Source organism: Scyliorhinus torazame, chromosome 3 (genome assembly GCF_047496885.1).
Source record: "Scyliorhinus torazame isolate Kashiwa2021f chromosome 3, sScyTor2.1, whole genome shotgun sequence".
NCBI lineage: Eukaryota > Metazoa > Chordata > Chondrichthyes > Carcharhiniformes > Scyliorhinidae > Scyliorhinus > Scyliorhinus torazame.
In genome coordinates, this window is record NC_092709.1 from 280659815 (window position 1) to 280679857 (window position 20043).

Consider the following 20043-nt stretch of genomic DNA (forward strand, 5'->3'; position numbering starts at 1 on the left):
TTGGGTCCCGGGCACCACGCTGGGAGGATGGGCGCTGTCAACTTGTGACCCACCGGCCACGTGCGATCCATGGGGGCGGCAATTTTGTCCGCCCCCCCCGACCGCATGCGATCCATGGACGCCGCCATCTTGGCTGATAGCCAAGGACCCCAGCATAGACGGCTCCACGGGGTCTGAAGAAAACGCTGCAATGCAACATCCAAGACTGGCTTCAGTGACCCTGGACCAATCGCGGCCCCGAACGCTCCAAACGGCAACGGTGCTGGTCAACGGGTACGAGACGCCATGCCTGATCGACTCTGGGAGCACGGAAAGTTTTATCCACCCGGATACAGTAAGACGCTGTTTTCTTTCCATTTGTCCGAGCACCCAAAGATTTTCCTGGCAGCGGGATCCCATTCCGTAGAGATCAAAGGGTTCTGCATTGTGAACCTAACGGTGCAAGGGAGGGAGTTTAAGAATTATAGGCTTTACGTCCTTCCCCAACTCTGCGCTCCCACTCTCAGGGTTAGATTTCCAGTGTAACCTCCAGAGCCTAACGTTCCAATTCGGCGGCCCAATGCCCCCACTCACTATCTGCAGCCTCGCGACCCTCGAAAGTTGAACCGCCTTCCTTGTTTGCGAACCTCACCCCGGATTGCAAACCCGTCGCCACTAGGAGCAGACGATACAGCGCCCAGGATCGGACGTTTATCCGGTCTGAGGTCCAGCGGCTGCTGAGGGAAGGCATAATCCAGGCCAGCAATAATCCCTGGAGAGCCCAGGTGGTAGTTGTGAAGACCGGGGAGAAGCAGAGGATGGTCGTAGACTTTAGTCAGACCATCAATAGGTACACGCAGCTCGATGCGTACCCTCTCCCCCGCATATCCGACATGGTCAATCGGATTGCACAGTACAAGGTCTTTTCCACCGTGGACCTCAAGTCCGCATACCACCAGCTCCCCATCCGCCCGAGTGACCGCAAGTACACGACCTTCGAGGCAGACGGGCGGCTCTACCATTTTTTAAGGTTCCCATTTGGCATCACGAACGGAGTCTCGGTCTTCCAACGGGAGATGGACTGAATTGTTGACCAGCACGGTTAGCGGGCCACGTTCCCATACCTCGACAATGTAACCATCTGCGGCCATGACCAGCAGGATCACAACGTCAACCTCCGCAAATTCCTCCAGACCACTAACGCCCTGAACCTCTCCTATAACGAGGAAAAATGCGTTTTTAGCACCAATCGTCTGGCCATCCTGGGATACGTAGTGCGCAATGGAATGATAGGCCCCGACCCCGAACGCATGCGCCCCCTTATGGAATTTCCCCTCCCCCACTGCTCCAAAGCCCTGAAACGCTGCCTGGGCTTCTTTTCGTACTACGCCCAGTGGGTTCCCCAGTACGCAGACAAGGCTCGCCCGTTAATCCAGTCCACGACCTTCCCCCTGTCGACAGAGACCCGCCAGGCCTTCAGCCGCATCAAAGCGGATATCGCAAAGGCCACGATGCACGCAATCGACGAGTCCCTCCCCTTCCAAGTCGAGAGCGACGCATCCGATGTAGCTCTGGCGGCCACTCTCAACCAAGCGGGCAGACCCGTGGCCTTTTTCTCCTGGACCCTCCACGCCTCAGAAATCCGCCACTCCTCAGTGGAAAAGGAAGCCCAAGCCATAGTGGAAGCTGTGCGACATTGGAGGCATTACCTGGCCGGCAGGAGATTCACTCTCCTCACTGACCAACGGTCGGTAGCCTTTATGTTCGATATTGCACAGCGGGGCAAAATCAAGAATGACAAGATCTTGAGGTGGAGGATTGAGCTCTCCACATCTAACTATGAGATCTTGTATCGTCCCGGAAAGCTGAACGAGCCGTCCGATGCCCTATGCCGCGACACATGTGCCAACGCACAAGTAGACCGCCTCCAAGCCCTCCACGAGGACCTCTGCCACCCGGGGGTCACTCGATTCTACCATTTTGTGAAGTCCAGCAACCTCCCCTACTCTGTTGAGGAGGTCCGTACAGCCACCAGGAACTGCCAAATCTGCGCAGAGAGCAAACCGCACTTTTTCAGGCCAGGTAGAGCGCACCTGATAAAGGCTTCCCATCACTTTCAACGCCTCAGTTTGGATTTCAAAGGCCCCCTCCCCTCCACCGACCGCAACGCATTCTTCCTAAACGTGGTTGACGCGTACTCCCGTTTCCCCTTCGTCATCCCCTGCCCCGACATGACAGCGGCCACAGTCATTAAAGCCCTCGGCACCATCTTTACACTGTTCGGTTTCCCCGCGTACATCCATAGCGACAGGGGGTCCTCCTTCATGAGCGACGAACTGCGTCAGTTCCTGCTCAGCAAGGGCATTGCCTCGGGCAGGACAACCAGTTACAACCCCCGGGGGAACGGTCAGGTAGAGAGGGAGAACGGTACGGTCTGGAAGACCGTCCTACTTGCCCTACGGTCCAGAAATCTCCCAGTTTCCCGGTGGCAGGAAGTCCTCCCGGATGCCCTCCACTCCATCCGGTCGCTGCTGTGTACCACCACTAACCAAACGCCTCACGAGCGCCTCCTTGTCTTCCCTAGGAAGTCCTCCTCCGGAACGTCGCTGCCGACCTGCCTGGCAGCCCCAGGACCCATCTTGCTCCGAAAGCATGTGCGGGCGCACAAATCGGACCCGTTGGTCGAGAGGGTTCACCTTCTCCAAGCAAACCCTCAGTACGCCTACGTGGCGTACCCCAACGGCTGACAGGACACGGTCTCCCTGCGAGACCTGGCGCCCGCCGGAAACACACACATAACCCCAACACCGATCACCCCCTCTCTCCCACCGACGCACCCCACGACCGCTCCCTTCCCGGGTGGATCGGTCCTCCTCCCATGCCCGCCCAGGATTAAAGAAACATGGACGAACAGCGCACCGCTCCCAGAGACAGTGCCCGAGCCAGCACCTGCACCACCACCGGGGCTGAGGCGATCGACAAGGACGACCAGGGCACCCGCTCGACTCGTGGAATCCGCGTGACAAAAATCTGTAAATAATTCTGACAAAACCTGTACATCGTTAACTGTTGGGCTAAATGCATAGCCACTGTACGAAATTAGTTCCAGGACCAGCCTTGTAAACCCCTACCACCATGCGAACCACCACCCCGCCGCGTTCTTTTTTAACAAGGGATGAATGTGGTGGTATGTATTAGGGGTAGTACGGTACCTGTGAAGCCGAGAGGCTATTGGCTGACAGGTCCCGGGTCCTGGTTGGATCCGCCGCCTGCTGGCTCTGCCCAGAAAGGCAGAGTATAAGAGCCCGGGTTCTCCCAGCAGCCGCATTCTGTAACTGAGCTGCTGGGGAACAAGCCTTTCTTAATAAAGCCTCGATTGACTTCACCACTTCTCGACTTGAGTGAGTAATTGTTGCGCTACACAACAATGATCACATCCTCCCACCAACCCCCAAACAATGGCCCGCATGACAATATAAGCATCAAATAAAAAGAAACGTCCCTAGAAAAAAAATAAAAAGGAATCAGGAATCGCCCATGGTCACCATTAACATAGATAATCCACCCCCCCCCCTAATATTCAAAGCCATCCAATCCCCGAACGTGTACTGTGAATGACACCCATGAATTGTCGACCCCCCAGACACACACAGATTCCTCCCCTCCACTTCCTCTAGCAAACTCCTCCCCCCAGCATCGGTTCCTTCCCCCAACTTTTCACCCCGGTTAGACTCATCGAAACCTGTTCTACCAGGCTCCAATGGCTGAAGCCCCTCCCCCCACCTCACTGCCGTTCACTGCCGTTAAACCAACCAGCGTGGAGGCCCCTGCCCGGGTCTCCTTCTCCCCTGCCCGATCCCAAGGAAACAAAAAAATCCCCTTTAACACACAACCCCAGCATAAACACACAAGCCCCAAAGAACCATCATTGCAAATGAAAGTCCCAACTCTTCCCTTGTCCAAATAGTAAGAAGTCTTACAGCACCAGGTTAAAGTCCAACAGGTTTGTTTCGATGTCACTAGCTTTCGGAGCGCTGCTCCTTCCTCAGGTGAATGAAGAGGTATGTTCCAGAAACATGGGGTTACCCCATCTCTGGATCTGTAAAGATTTAATCACCTGCTAATGCTCGCATTCCAAGCACTGTCTGGCATCTTTGAATCTGTCTATATATATGTTTCTGGAACATACCTCTTCATTCACCTGAGGAAGGAGCAGTGCTCCGAAAGCTAGTGACATTGAAACAAACCTGTTGGACTTGAACCTTTTAGTAAGCTCAGGGCAGGTGGTAAAAGAAGGGGAGGGGTGGCATTGTTAGTCAAGGACAGTATTACGGTGGCAGAAAGGACGTTTGATGAGGACTCGTCTACTGAGGTAGTATGGGCTGAGGTTAGAAACAGGAAAGGAGAGGTCACCCTGTTAGGGGTTTTCTATAGGCCTCTGAAAAGTTCCAGAGATGTAGAGGAAAGGATTGCAAAGATGATTCTGGATAGGAGCGAAAGCAACAGAGTAGTTGTTATGGGGGACTTTAACTTTCCAAATATTGACTGGAAACGCGATAGTTTGAGTACTTTAGATGGGTCTGCTTTTGTCCAATGTGTGCAGGAGGGTTTCCTGACACTGTATGTAGATAGGCCGAGGCGAGGCCATATTGGATTTGGTACTGGGTAATGAACCAGGACAGGTGTTAGATTTGGAGGTAGGTGAGCACTTTGGTGATAGGGACCACAATTCGATTAAGTTTACTTTAGTGATGGAAAGGGATAGGTACATACCGCAGGACAAGAGTTATATCTGGGGGAAAGGCAATTATGATGCGATGAGGCAAGACTTAGGATGCATCAGCTTTGAGGAAAACTGCAGGGGATGGGCACAATGGAAATGTGGAGCTTGTTCAAGGAACAGCTACTGCGTGTCCTTAATAAGTATGTACCTGTCAGGCAGGGAGGAAGTGGTCGAGCAAGCGAACCTTGGTTTACTAAAGCAGTCGAAACACTTGTGAAGAGGGAGAAGGCGGCTTATGTCAAGATGAGACAACCCTGAAGCTTTCTATAGATATGTCAGGAATAAAAGAATGACTTGGGTAAAAGTAGGGCCAATCAAGGACAGTAGTGGGAAGTTGTGCTTGGAGTCCGAGGAGATAGGAGAGGTGCTAAATGAATATTTTTTGTCAGTATTCACACAGGAAAAAGACAATGTGTCGAGGAGAATACTGAGATTCAGGCTACTAGACTAGAAGGGCTTGAGGTTCATAAGGAGGAGGTGTTAGCAATTCTGGAAAGTGTAAAAATAGATAAGTCCCCTGGGCCGGATGGGGTTTATCCTAGGATTCTCTGGGAAGCTAGGGAGGAGATTGCTGTGCCTTTGGCTTTGATCTTTAAGTCATCTTTGTCTACAGGAATAGTGCCAGAAGACTGGAGGATAGCAAATGTTGTCCCCTTGTTCAAGAAGGGGAGTAGAGATAACCCCGGTAACTATAGACCAGTGAGCCTTACTTCTGTTGTGGGCAAAATCTTGGAAAGGTTTATAAGAGATAGGATGTATAATCATCTGGAAAGGAATAATTTGATTAGAGATAGTCAACACGGTTTTGTGAAGGGTAGGTCGTGGCCACAAACCTTATTGAGTTCTTTGAGAAGGTGACCAAACAGGTGGATGAGGGTAAAGCAGTTGATGTGGTGTATATCGATTTCAGTAAAGCGTTTGATAAGGTTCCCCACGGTAGGCTACTGCAGAAAATACAGAGGCATGGGATTCAGGGTGATTTAGCAGTTTGGATCAGAAATTGGCTAGCTGGAAGAAGACAAAGGGTGGTGGTTGATGGGAAATATTCAGACTGGAGACCAGTTACTAGTGGTGTACCACAAGGATCTGTTTTGGGGCCACTGCTGTTTGTCATTTTTATAAATGACCTGGAGGAGGGCGTAGAAGGATGGGTGAGTAAATTTGCAGATGACACTAAAGTCTGTGGAGTGGTGGACAGTGCGGAAGGATGTTACAAGTTACAGAGGGACATAGATAAGCTGCAGCGCTGGGCTGAGAGGTGGCAAATGGAGTTTAATGCAGAAAAGTGTGAGGTGATTCATTTTGGAAGGAATAACAGGACGACTGAGTACTGGGCTAATGGTAAGATTCTTGGCAGTGTGGATGAGCAGAGAGATCTCGGTATTCATGTACATAGATCCCTGAAAGTTGCCACCCAGATTGAGAGGGTTGTTAAGAAGGCGTACGGTGTGTTAGCTTTTATTGGTAGAGGGATTGAGTTTCGGAGCCATGAGGTCATGTTGCAGCTGTACAAAACTCTGGTGCGGCCGCATTTGGAGTATTGCGTGCAATTCTGGTCACCGCATTATAGGAAGGATGTGGAAGCATTGGCAAGGGTGCAGAGGAGATTTACCAGAGTTGCCTGGTATGGAGGGAAGATCTCATGAGGAAAGGCTGAGGGACTTGAGGCTGTTTTCATTAGAGAGAAGAAGGTTAAGAGGTGACTTAATTGAGGCATACAACATGATCAGAGGATTGGATAGGGTGGACAGTGAGAGCCTTTTTCCTCGGATGGTGATGTCTAACATGAGGAGACATGGCTTTAAATTGAGGGGAGATAGATATAAGACAGATGTCAGAGGTAGGTTCTTTACTCAGAGAGTAGTAAGGGCGTGGAATGCCCTGCCTGCAACAGTAGTGGACTCGCCAACACTAAGGGCATTCAAATGGTCATTGGATAGACATATGGACGATAAGGGAATAGTGTAGATGGGCTTTAGAGTGGTTTCACAGGTCGGCGCAACATCGAGGGCCGAAGGGCCTGTACTGCGCTGTAATGTTCTATGTTCTATCTTGTGAACCTCCTTTGGGTCCTTTCCAAGGCCATCACATCCTTACTTACATATGGGGCCCAAAACTGCTCACAATACTCCAAATGTGGTCTGACCAGAGTCTCATACAGCCTCAGAAGTACATTCCTGGTCTTGTATTCTAGCCCTCTTGACATGAATGCTAACATTGCATTTGCCTTCTTGACTGCCGACTGAACCTGCATGTCATGCTATCATAGTTAACCTTTATTGAGATTCAGGACCCTGGTCTCAGAATCAACTAACTCACTATCCACCTTGATAAAGAATTGTATCATATTATTGTCATGTGAGAGTACCTTTAAGAAATGGGTGTTTATAACTGGGGGTGTATAAATATCTGTGGTGACAGTATCTTTAAGAAATGGGTGTTTACCACTGCAGTGATGTCAGAGAGTGGGTGGAGCTGGGCTGTCTGTCAGCTTTTTACTTTCATTTTTGAGCAGGCTGAAGGGTGTGTTTTAGTTTCGTTTTCAGAGCTGGATAGCTGCAGTCACAGCCAGAAGGTGTATGAATCTCGCTCTGTAATCTAAGGACTGTGAATTGATCCTGGTGATTTAAACTCATAACAGTAGTGACTTTAACCTGATGTGTTTCTGTTTTGAAGGTTTTTTAAGTCTTATGGATGTTAAAAGGACAGCTTAATCATTACTTAGTGTTGTATTCTTTGGGGGTTGTATTTGAATTAATGGTTGCTAAGATGTTCACTGTATGTTTTAAACAAGTTAACTTGAGTTCATAGAATAAACACTGTTTTGCTTTGAGTGGGCCGTGTGCTCCCCATACCACAATCTATTAAAAGTTGTGGGTCAGGGGAACTCCATGATACACTTTGGGGTTCTCTAAACCCTGGCCCATAACATTACGATCACTCAACCCCAAGAGTTCTCTCACAACTAGATTGTCAACCAGTCCTTTCTCGTTGCACAATACCCAGGAATGGGTCCATTTTGAAGTTCTGAATGTTTGTGTCATTGCGGAATGCTGTGCCTGTTTTATTTTTATTCTCTAGATGTAGGTACTTTTGGCAAAAGGCAGAATTCAATGCCTAATTGCCCATGAGAAGGTAGTGGTGAATCATTACTCACAACCGTTAAAGTATATTTGGTATGGGTACATCCATAGTTAAGGTACGAGTTCCGGGATTGTGGCGCAGCAACATGGAAGAAATAGTTCCAATTAAGGATGGCAAGTGACTTGGAGAAGAATGAGAGGCGACTTAATAGAGGTTTATAAGATAATGAGGGGGATAGATAGAGTGGACATTCAGAGACTATTTCCTCGGGTGAATGTAGCTGTTACAAGGAGGCATAACTATAAGATTCAGGGTGGGAGATAGGACGGATGTCCGAGGTAGGTTCTTTACTCAGAGAGTGGTTAGGGTGTGGAATGGACTGCCTGCTGTTTTAGTGGAGTCGGACACTTTAGGAACTTTCAAGCGGTTATTGGATAGGCACATGGAGCACACCAGAATGACATGGAGTGGGATAGTTTGATCTTGGTTTCGGACAATGCTCGGCACAACTTCGAAGGGCCTGTTCTGTGCTGTACTGTTCTATGTTCTATGACTTGCAGGTGGATGATATTCTCATGCACCTTATCGGTGATAATAGTTGTGAGTTTTGAAGATGCTGTTGAAAGAGTCTTGGTGAGTTGTTGTGTCTTGTAATGATACACAGCTGCCACTGTGTTTGGAGGGATTGAATGATTCAGTTGGCGGAGGGGGTACCAAACAGACTGCTTTGTCCAGAATGGTGTTGAGCTTCTTTGCTTTTTGGAGCTGTACTCGTCCAGGCACTTGAAGAGTATTCCATCACAATACTGATTTGTAGTTTGTAGGTTATGGACAGGTGTTGGAGAGTCAGGAGGTGTGTTTCTCACCACAGATTTTCCAGTCTGTGACCTGCTCTTGTAGCCACCATATTTATGTTCCTGATTCAACTAAGTTCCTGGTCAATGTTAACATCCCCACCACCACAATGTTGATGTTGAGGGTTTCATTAAATGTCATGGGGAGAAGGTTAAATTCACTTGTCGGAGATGGACAGTCTCTGGCACTTGTGTAGTGTGACTGTTCCTTACCACTTATCAACCCAATCCTGAATGTAGTCCAGGTTTTATTTCTTGCGGGCACAGACTGATTCAGTATTTGAGGAGTCATGAATGGAACTGAACACATCAGTGAACATCTCTACTTTTTGACTTTGTTAGGGGAATGGTCATTGTTGCAGCAGCTGAAGATGTTGGGCCTAGGGCGTTATCCTGAGGAGCTCCTGCAGCTGAGTTCTGTGGCTGAGATGATTGGTCTCTAACAACCACAATCATCTTTACTTGTGCTAGATATGACATATGACTCCAACCAGTGGAGAGTTTTCCTCCTGATTCCCATTGACTTCATTTTTTTCAGGGCTCCTTGATGCCACATTGGATCAAAAGCTGCCTTGATCTCAAAGGCAGTCACTCTCGTCTCACTTTTGGAATTCTGCTATTTTGCCCATGTTCCGACCAAGGCTGTTATGTGGTCATGAACTGAGTGAGCCTGGCAGAACCCAATCTGAGCATCAGTGAACAGGTTATTTCAGTGTGAAGTGCTGTTTGATACAACTGTTGACTGCACTTTCCACCACTTTTTTAATGATCGAGGGTAGATTTATGGAACAATAATGGGCCAGATTGGATATGTCCTATTTTTCATGGCCAGGACACACCGAGGCAATTTTCCACATTACAGAGCTGGATTGTAGTATTGAATCAGCTTGGCTAGGGGCGTGGCTAGTTCTGGAGCACAAATCTTTAGTAAAGTCAATACCCCATAGACTTTGCTGTATCCAGTGCTTCAGCCATTTCTTGATGATCATGTGGTGTGAATAGAATTGGCTGAAGACTGGCATCTATGACAGTGGGGACTTCAGAGGAGGCCGAAATGTTTCATCCATTCGACATTTCTGGATGAAGAAGGTTGGTTTTATTGAAATATATGCAGCTATTTGGATAGCTGGACACTGGGATGCTTGTATGCCAGTCTTTTTAATGGACTTACCACAATAGTCAAAAGGTTAAATTTGTATTTATAGCATAGCTGTCCCAGTATCAGTTACAGTCAATAGATGTCTGTCAGATCTGTGTTAGAAACAGGTTATCGCTTAAAGTAGCTATGATCAGCTGATACTATAGCAGTGATTTCATTATCGAGTGCTTCCAGGAGGCACATCCAGGACAACTGTCGGAAGTGGGTGGCACTGTGGGCAGCACAATGGTACAGTGATTAGCACCGCTGCCTCATAGCACCAGCGACCCAGGTTCAATTCCAGCCTTGTGTGATTGTGTTGAGTTTGCACGTTCTCCCCATGTCTGCGGGGCTTTCCTCCAGGTGCTCCGGTTTCCTCCCAAAGTCGAAAGATGTGCAGGTTAAGTGGATTGACCATGCTAAATTGCCCCTTAGTATCCAATGGTTAGATGGAGTTACAGGGTTACGGGGATAGTGTGGGGGCCTGGTTAGGGTGCTCTTTCAGAGGGTTGGTGCAGACTCGATGAACTGAATGGCCTCCTTCTGCACTGTCGTGAACGCAGCCCAGCTCATCACGCGAACCCACCTCCCATCCGTTGACTCTGTCTACACCTCCCGCTGCCTTGGGAATGTGGGCAACATAATCGAAGACCCCTCCCACCCAGGTTATTCTCTCTTCCAACCTCTTCCATTGTGCAGAAGATATAAAAGTCTGAGAACACACGCTAACAGATTCAAAAACAGCTGAATGGCTCTCCTATGGACTGAACTGATCTCTTCACACATCTTCTTTACTGTGGTAGCACTATACTGCGTATGCTTCTCCCGATGTCTGTCTTACATTGGGTATTTATCGTATGTCCTTGTGGAACGATCTGCTTGGACTGTACGCAGTACAATACTTTTCACTGTTCCTCGGTACACGTGACAATAAATCTAAACCTGTAGGGATTCTATGATTCTAATCATACAGATGAGAATGAAAAAAGTGCTAATGGTGGACTTTAGCTCTTTTGAACACTGTCTTTAAATCACTCCACTTTGCCAGCTGCCTTCTTTCCTCGGAAAATGCAACTTAGCTTTTTGATTCCTTTTCTGGGCAGTCTGTTGGAACACTACATCATGTTCTCAGCATTAGCCACATGTCTGAAGCTGCCTTTTGCGCTTCGTTATTGTCATAGTTTTGTGCAGTACAGTAAGTGAGAATTTTGCACACTTCAAGTGACAAGTTATTACTTGGGCTAAAAATTGGAATTGTATTAAGAGGAGCAGGTTTCTCAAGCTATGAACCTAGAATATCTGGTAATTCGAGATGCATGAAAATTATGGCCATGGATAAGGAAAACTAGTACACAAGCTATGGAGGACCATACAGTCGTAGAATGGTAACAGCTTGCAAGGAGATCATTTTGCCAGCCATCTCAATCAACTCAGCTAGTTCTATTCCCCTGCCTTTTCCCTGTATCCCTGCAAATGTTTTATTTTCAGATAATTATCCAATACCCTTTTGAAAGCCACGATTGAATCTGCCTCCACCACACTCTCAGGCAGTGTATTTCAGATCCTAACCACATGCTGTGTAGACGTTTTTTATTCATGTCGCATTTGATTTTCATGCCATTCAACTTAAATTGGTGTTCTTATGTTCTTAATCACCCTTAAGCCAACGGAAACAATTTTCCCTATCCCTCCATCCAAACCTGTCATGATTATGAACATCAACAAATTTCCTCTTAATGTTCTCTCCATTAAGGTTCCCCAGGTTCCTCAAGCTATCCTCAGAACTCATCCCTGAAACTATTCTTGTGGATCTTTTCTGAATCCTCTCTACTGCCTTCACATTTCTCCTAAATTAGGATGCCCAGAATTGGGCATAGTATTCCAGTTGAGGCTAAACCAGTGTTTTATGAAGTTTCATCATAATACATTTCTTGGTTTTGTATTCTATTCCTCTAGTTATTCAACCTTAATTTAGAATCTAATTTAGTTTAATTTAGATCTTACTAAATTGCTTCTTACTCTACCCACTATTAAATATTTCGTACTCGAATGCTATTTATGTCTCCCAATTCTTGGTGCACTTTGTTTTTCCTCTTATGTTACTGTCTGTTTCCCATCCTCCTGCTAACTTAGTTGAAACACACCCCAATTGCACTAACAAACTGAACTACAAGGACATGACTAATCGGGAATGTTCTTCCAATGTGACTGAGTTTACTCCATGCAAAAGTAGTTCACATTGAATCTGTGCCAGCTATAAAATAATAGTGTTAAGAAATTTTTCTGCAACACAGAAGGTTCACTAATCCATTAATTTTTTCATTTCAATAATAGACGATGACCTGAAGTAACTGTGAAAGACATTTCTACTTGGATGAGAACATGTGTGGGCCTATCCAAGTTTGGTAATTTGAAACATAGTCAACGCCTGATTTATCAAAAAGGGTTGTCCTTTGCATTCTAATAAATAGTACTCCATATACTCACCGATAACAAAGCCTATATACAAGTCGATCCCTTAATCTTCGCCACTCCCTCAACTTCATGCAATAAACCCTTTTAAATAAACGAAAAGCAAAGCACAAGATTCATAGTCAAAAGCATCAGATTCTACAGAAGTTGTCATTGCACACAAAACTCTAAACAGTGCTCAGCTTTTTTGCTTTCTTTTCCCAACCCATCAGTTCTCAGTCTCTTGTTCTCTCTCTGTTATTCCTGAACTCTTACTTTTTAGTTCTGTTGGTTCAAACAGCATCAACGCATGAAAAAGTCAACACACCTTCCAATCAAATTTTTTACTGCTTTTGGAGTTATGTCACTTTTGAGGTGACAGAGTTCAAGAAATGTAATTTTAATATGAGGATTATTCCTGTCAGCTGCCTTGTATGTGGCTGTACAAGAGAGCAGCTTTCATTTCAGTGAAATAAGCATTAATGTTTGCCCAGAGGACTGTTCTCTGCTTGCCAATTATAGTAAAAGTATGCTCAGGCAGTTTACCCATCCTCTGATTGATGATGGCTTTTCAGTGAATGTGTGTATGATAATATCTTTTGACAAATAGAATTTTGAAAAATGAGGATAATGCCGAAAGACAGGTTTGTCATTTTACCGCATGTGATGCAATCGATCCACAACTGAAGCCTAAATTACTCTTCTTGGACAAACTAAAGCCATTAAAATTCATATTAGAAATGTTATCCCCATTAATTTCAATGCATCACGTGGAGGATAGAAAAGCTTATTTAATTCCTAAGCTATGGCAGTGGAAGGTGCAGAGATGTCTTTGAGTTATTTTATTTAGATATGAGATTGAAAGGGAATTGTAGATGCACGAGTGCACAAAGTATTTTGGGATATGAAACTTCATGGAGACAAGTATCAGGTACCTCTAAATAATGACTTCAGAATACATAGAATAAATAAGGTATTTAAAACCGCCAAATTTTACATTTTAAACTTTTCAGACATAAGTTACGGGCATAGTGGCGTAGTGGTATTGTCACTGTGCCAGTAATCCAGAGACCCAAGGGACCCAGATTCGAATCCCACCACAGCAGATGGTGAAATTTGAATTCAACAAAAAATCTGGAAATAAATGTCTAATGATGACCATGGAAAAAATCGTCGATTGTTGTAAAAACAAATGTCCTTTAGGGAAGGAAATCTGCTGTCCTTACCTGTGACTGTTAATCACCCCCTCAAGGGCAATTAGGGATGGGCAATAAATGCTGACCAGCCACATTCTGTGAAAGAATCAAAACAAATAAATTGTATGGCCTTCTCTTTCAACAGTCTTAAACCCTACTTGAGGCATTCGTGGGAGAGAACAAAATATGCTTGTTAATGTATCACTGATATGAATGAGAAGATGGTTAACAAATCCACATCTGAGAAAATTGTACAGTTATGGAAATATCCTTTAATGTTGCATAAACCACCTACCACCAGTGTTCCCTTTAAACTGCATGGAGAATGGCCACATAGCAATCCAAAATACTTTTGCCAAAGTCCCATGTGGCAGACCCGGTCAGACATTTAAAAGCTAATTGGATGCAAGGGAAATTGCCAAGTTAGATCTAATATTGGATCTGTTGCAGGAAACAAAAAATTATGGTTGGTGTGTTTTTGAGACTGGAAGGCTGTTTCCAGTAAGGTCCTGAAGGGCTCAGTTCTGGCCCCCATCTTGTTTGTGGTATATAAAATGATTTGTACCTCCATTAGCAGATATTATTAAGAAGCTTTCAGATGATACAAAAATTGGCAGTGTGGTAGGCAGCAAGAATGAAAGCTGTAGACAGCAAAAAGATGTCAATAGACTGGTCAGGTAGGCAGAAAAGTGGCAAATGGAAATCAGTCCGGAGCAGTTTGGAAAGTACAATGAAGGCATGGAAATACACAATAAATGGTAAGATTCTAAGAAGTGTAGAGGATCAGAGGGATCTTGCAGTGGATGTTTACAGATCCCTGAAGGTAGCAGGACAAGTAGATAAAGTGGTCATGAAGACATGAGGGATACTTTCCTTTACTGACTGAGGCTTTTCTGTAGGTCGCTGGCAAGGCCAGCATTTGTTGCCCATATTTAATTGCCCTTGAACCGAGTGGCTTGTGAGACCATTTCAGAATGCAGTAAGAGTCAACCATATTGCTGTGCATCTGGAGTTATATGTAGATCAGACCAGGTAAGGGAAGCAGATTTCCTTCCCGAAAGGACATTAGTGAATCAGAAAGGTATTTAAAACAATCAATGATAGTTTCATCATCACCATTACTAAAACTAGCTTTATATTCCAGATTTATTAATTGAGTTTAAATTCCACAGCTGCTATGATAGGATTTGAACGCATGTCCTCAAAGCATTAGAGGAAGGATGTGAGAGAAGGTGATAGAGAAGGGCAGAAAGATTCACTAGGATGTTGCAGGAATGGAGTATTTTGGCTATGAGAAAGGATTATGGTAGACTGGGTAACTTTTTATTTGGAACAACGGAAACTGAGGGAAGACTAAATTGAAACATATAAAATTATGAGGGGCCTACATCATGTGGATAGGAAGGACCTATTTCTTTAGCAGAGAGGTCAAATAACCTGTAATCATAGATTTAACAATAAATGCTGGCCTTCTCAGGAATGCCCACATTCCATGAATGAATTAAAAAAACATCTCTTGGTAACATATTGGTAGCAGGTAGATTATAAGAATTCAAGAGGATTTGCAAATATTTTTTCACCCAGAAAGTGGTAGGGATCTGGAACCAACTACCTGAAAGGGTGGTGGAGACAAACAAACCTTTACTGCATTTGAAAACTACTTCAATATGCACTCAACATGGCATAACCAAAAGCCCCAAGCCAAGAGTTGAAAAGTACGATAATACTGAATAGCCAGCATAAACGCAATGGTTCATATACTCCTACTGAAAGCTTTTTAGATTCTATGAGGCAGCTGATTTAACCATTTGTTAATGCTACTGGCATATTTCTATTTTAAGATTGAAAGATGTGAATTTTATAAAACTATTTTCCTTTTCAGAATTTGTTATTTATTGTGGGAGCTAATCCTAGTGGTTTGCAGGAATTTTGCATGAAAAAGTTGTTATTAATAATGCAGTTAACATATGTTTGTCTGAACACTACCTCAGCAGATAACCATATGATCTTGCAGCTGACACCAGTTCTTGGAGAACTGACGTTATTCTCAAAGTCCTGCCTATTTATGAGAAATGGAATGTGTCTGAGTTCTTTAGCAGGAAGAGTCACAATACTCAGGTCTGAAGAAGAGTCATGTTGGACTCAAAATGTTAACTGTGTTTTTCTCTCTCTACAGACCTGTTAAGCTTTTCAAATATTTTGTTTTTTTATTTTGGGTCTCAGTTGTGTTAAATAAAAACAAAATACTGCCGATGTTGAAAATCTTCAGAGAAGTCATACGGACTTGAAATGTTAGCCCTAGTTTCTCTCTCCACAGATTTTCTGGCAGACCTGCTGAGTTTTTACAGCAGTTTATATTTTTATTACTTAGTGCATCCCTTGTTAAATAGTAATTCTGAGTTTGAATCTGCCATAACCTATGTTGGGGCATTAATTAAAGTAACGCCATTGTGAAGCCAAAGCAATGCAAGAGGTGTTTTTTTAGTTCATTCATGGAATGTGGGCATTCCTGAGAAGGCCAGCATTTATTGCCTTTCTGTAATTATGTTGAGAAGGTAGGGGTGAACCACTTTCTTGAAATGTCACAGTCAATGTGCCAAGGGCACTCCCATGGTGCTGGGAACTCAAGCTCAGAATTTCTGAGCTTATGGGGCAGCTGGTGCCACTGCTGAACACAGGGAAGTTAACAATTTCCTGGATCGTATGTTCCAGGAGGTGAACACCCCACAGGCAATGGAGGTTCAGGATAATAGCCATCCAAAAGAGTAGGAAAAGACAGGAAGTACAGAAGTCCATGGAATGTGTGCCACTCTCTAACCAGTATTTTGCATTGAAGATAGCTGGGAATTATTGCATCTTGAAGGAGTGCAATTCAATGCCAACAATGGGCAGTGGACTGCAGAGGGGGAACAGCAAAGAGTAGAAATGAAGTGATATAGATGATTCCATAGTTGGGGGGGGGGGGGGGGGTTAGATGGGCTTTCTGTAACCGTCATTTTGAGTCCTGCATTGGTTGTTGCCTGGGTGAAGGCTATTACAGGGAGAGTGCAAAATACTCTGCAGAGGAAAGGGAGTGAACAAGAAGTTATGGTACATATGAGTGCCAACAACATAGAGAAAGCAGATATTGAGGTCTTATGATCAGATCATAACACAGGGCTGATTTAACTCAGTGGGCTAGACAGCTGGTTTGTAATGCAGAACAAGGCCAGCGCGCGGGTTCAATTCCCGTACCGGCTGAGAATTCTGAAATCTCAGATGCCGGACTGTGGCAACTAGGGACTTTTCACAGTAACTTCATTGCAGTGTTAATGTAAATCTGGAAAGATTATTATTATGGGCAGCATGGTAGCATTGTGGATAGCACAATTGCTTCACAGCTCCAGGGTCCCAGGTTCAATTCCGGCTTGGGTCACTGTCTGTGCGGAGTCCGCACATCCTCCCCGTGTGTGCGTGGGTTTCCTCCGGGTGCTCCGGTTTCCTCCCACAGTCCAAAGATGTGCAGGTTAGGTGGATTGGCCATGATAAATTGCCCTTAGTGTCCAAAATTGCCCTTAGTGTTGGGTGGGGTTACTGGGTTATGGGGATAGGGTGGAGGTGTTGACCTTGGGTAGGGTGCTCTTTCCAAGAGCCGGTGTAGACTCGATGGGCTGAATGGCCTCCTTCTGCACTGTAAATTCTCTGATCTATGATCAGCTGCTATGGAAGAACCTAAAATGTATAAACTTACAGCAGATGGACTGCAGTTGAAGGCAGCAACTTGCCTGCTCTTTCCCAAGGGCAGTTAGGATGAGCAACAAATAGAATGTGTCATAGAATCCCTACAGTGCAGAAGGAGGCCATTTGGCTCATCGAGTCTGCACCAACCCTCTGAAAGAGCACCCTACTTAGTGCCCATTCCGCCGCCCTATCCTCAGAATTCCACCTAACCTTTGGACTCTAAGGGGCAATTTAGCATGGCCAATCCACCTAACATGTACACCTTTGGACTGTGAGAGGAAAACAGAGGATCAGGAGGAAACCCATGTAAACATAGGGAGAACGTGCAAATTCCACACAGACAGTCGCCGAAGGTCAAATTGAACCCAGGTCCATGGCGCTGTGAGGCAACAATGCTAACCACTGTGCCACCATGGCACCCTTGCTGGCCTTGCCAGAGATGCTCACTGCCCATGAAAGAAAACAGTAGGATCAGTGCACAGCTTGAAGTTTGGTGCAGGCGGGAGGACTTCAGATTCTTGGGGAATACGGATAAATTCTGGGGTAAGAGGTACCTATTCAGAAAGTACGGGTTGCACGTCAACAAAACTGGGACCAAAGTGCTCATGACAAGGTTTACTAGTGTGGTCGGGAAGTGCATAAACTAAATTGGCATGGGGTTCAGCAAGCAACAAAGAGGAATAAAGTCCATAAAGGAGTGAAAGTTTTGGATAGCACTAGAGGAAAATTAGTACCAGTTAAGAGTAGACTAAGAAGGTCTATGAGGAATACAAAAACAAGTTTACAATGCAAGTATGTAAACACAGTGGGCTGAATTCTCCATTCTGGAGACCAAGTGTTGACGTCGTCGTGAAAACTGTGGAGTTTCACGACGGCGTGATCGGGTCCACAGCTGCAGCGATTCAACCGCTCCCAAGAGGCTCACACGGGCGAAACGTGGAACGCCACACTCTGGTAACGGAACGTTGGCCGCGGCTGGACATAAGTCATTCTCCCCCTCCCACACACAAGCATTAAAACATGACCGCAAGGAAAGCAGTGCCGCGCTTCCGGGATGCCGAACTCAAGACCCTCTTGGGCTCCATGGAGGAGAGGAGGTTGGTGCTGTACCCCGGGTCAGGACGGAGGTCATCAGGCGCCACCGCTCGCCGTGCTTGGGTGGAGGTGGGAGCCGCCGTCCGTGCTGTCAGCGAGGTGGCCGGACCACAGACCAGTGCAGGAAGAAACGTAACAACCTCTTCAGGGCGGCCAGGGTGAGTACCCAGTGCTGTGCACCTGGCACCAAACACCCTACCCCCCCCCCCCCCCCACATGACCCGGACCCCCCCCGGGAATGGTCGGACCCCCATCCTGACCGACATCAGACTACAGAAGGGAAATAGATCACTTGGTTGCATGGTGTACCGAAAATAACCTCTAAATGCTGGAAAGACCAAGGAACTGATCATCGACTTCAGGAAGCATAGCATGACACATTTCCCCTTCTACATCAATGGCTCCGAAGTAGAGATGGTCAATAGCTTTAGGTTCCTGGGGGTCACCATCACCAACAATCTGTCCCGGCCACTCACGTTGATGCAATAGTCAAGAAAGCCCAACAACGTCTCTACTTCCTACGGAAGCTAAAGAAATTCAGCATGTCTGCATCAACTCTCACAAACTTCTACATATGTGCCACAGAGAGCATCCTATCCGGCTGCATTACAGATTGGTATGGCAACTGATCTGCCCAAGATCGCAAGAAACTGCAGAGTGTGGTGAACTCAGCCCAATGCATCACACAAGCTTGTCACCCTCCCATTGATTCTGTCCACACCTCCCGCTGCCTCAGGAAGGCAGACAGCTTTGTCAGAGACCCCTCACACCCAGGCTTTGCCATCTTCCAGAGCCTTCCATCAGGCAGAAGATACAGAAGTCTGAAGACCCGCACATCCAGACATAGGAACAGCTTCTTCCACACAGCTACTAGACTCCTCAATGACTCTCCCTTGGACTGATCTGTTCCCTATAAGAACACTATTCACGACGCCCTCTGCTGCTCTTGTTTGGCCTTGTTCCGCACTGTAACCAATCACTATTTGGTGATGCACCACTGTCAATGTACTCTGTCGATTATTCTTTTGTCTACTATGTACATACTGTGTACGTTCCCTTGGCCGCAGAAAAATACTTTTCACTGTACTTTGGTACATGTGACAATAAATATCAATCAATCAATGCAGCACCCATGCCAGCCGCAATGGTCGTGTGTGCCCTGGCCATCATTTACCCAACCTCTGGGCTGCATGTGTAGGACTGTCTAACACTGTCGTTGTTTGTGTTTGCACCCCCCCCCGCCCCCAGGACAAAGTCGCGCACAACAACCGCCGGGAGCAGGAGAAGAATGGAGGGGACCACCAGACCTACGTCCCCTCACCATGCCCGAGCAGAGGGCACTAAACATTATCGGCAGTGCGGTGGAGAGGGAGGTCGCCGACGTGGAGGTCAGCGGCACGTGACAAAGTGAGACCCCCTGCCTGGTTGCAGGTCTCCACGACAGATCTGTGCCCACCCCAACCCCCCCTCACTCCAGCCCTCACCACGTTACGCCTCATCCCGTTCCGCTCTCTAACCATACATGCCGTCTTGTATCTTACAGGACCAGTCAGGGATGGGCTCAGCCCATCCCAGCCTCCTCGCACCCGAGCCAGTGCTAGAGCCGGTGCCCCCCAGACAGCCAAGTACGAACGGGAAAAGCAGCCAGAACACCAGCCCTCTGCCCGAGACCCAGGAGACCCCGGAGTTCGGGTCAGAGGAGGACACAGACTTTCTGTCACTGCTGTCTCCAACACTGTCCAC

At 46.3% G+C, this 20043-nt stretch overlaps 1 protein-coding gene across 6 annotated transcripts in view; it reads left to right on the plus strand.

The window, feature by feature from the left end:
* Positions 1-20043, plus strand: part of amacr (alpha-methylacyl-CoA racemase) — a 172993-nt gene that overhangs the window by 141313 nt on the left and 11637 nt on the right. Inside the window, exon 7 of one of the 6 annotated variants that reach the window (XM_072497320.1) lies at positions 15477-15603. The exons of the other annotated variants lie outside the window; for them this stretch is intronic. Coding sequence (XP_072353421.1) covers positions 15477-15603 — 127 coding nt within the window. The remainder of the gene's footprint in view (positions 1-15476; positions 15604-20043) is intronic. 6 annotated transcript variants of the gene reach the window in all.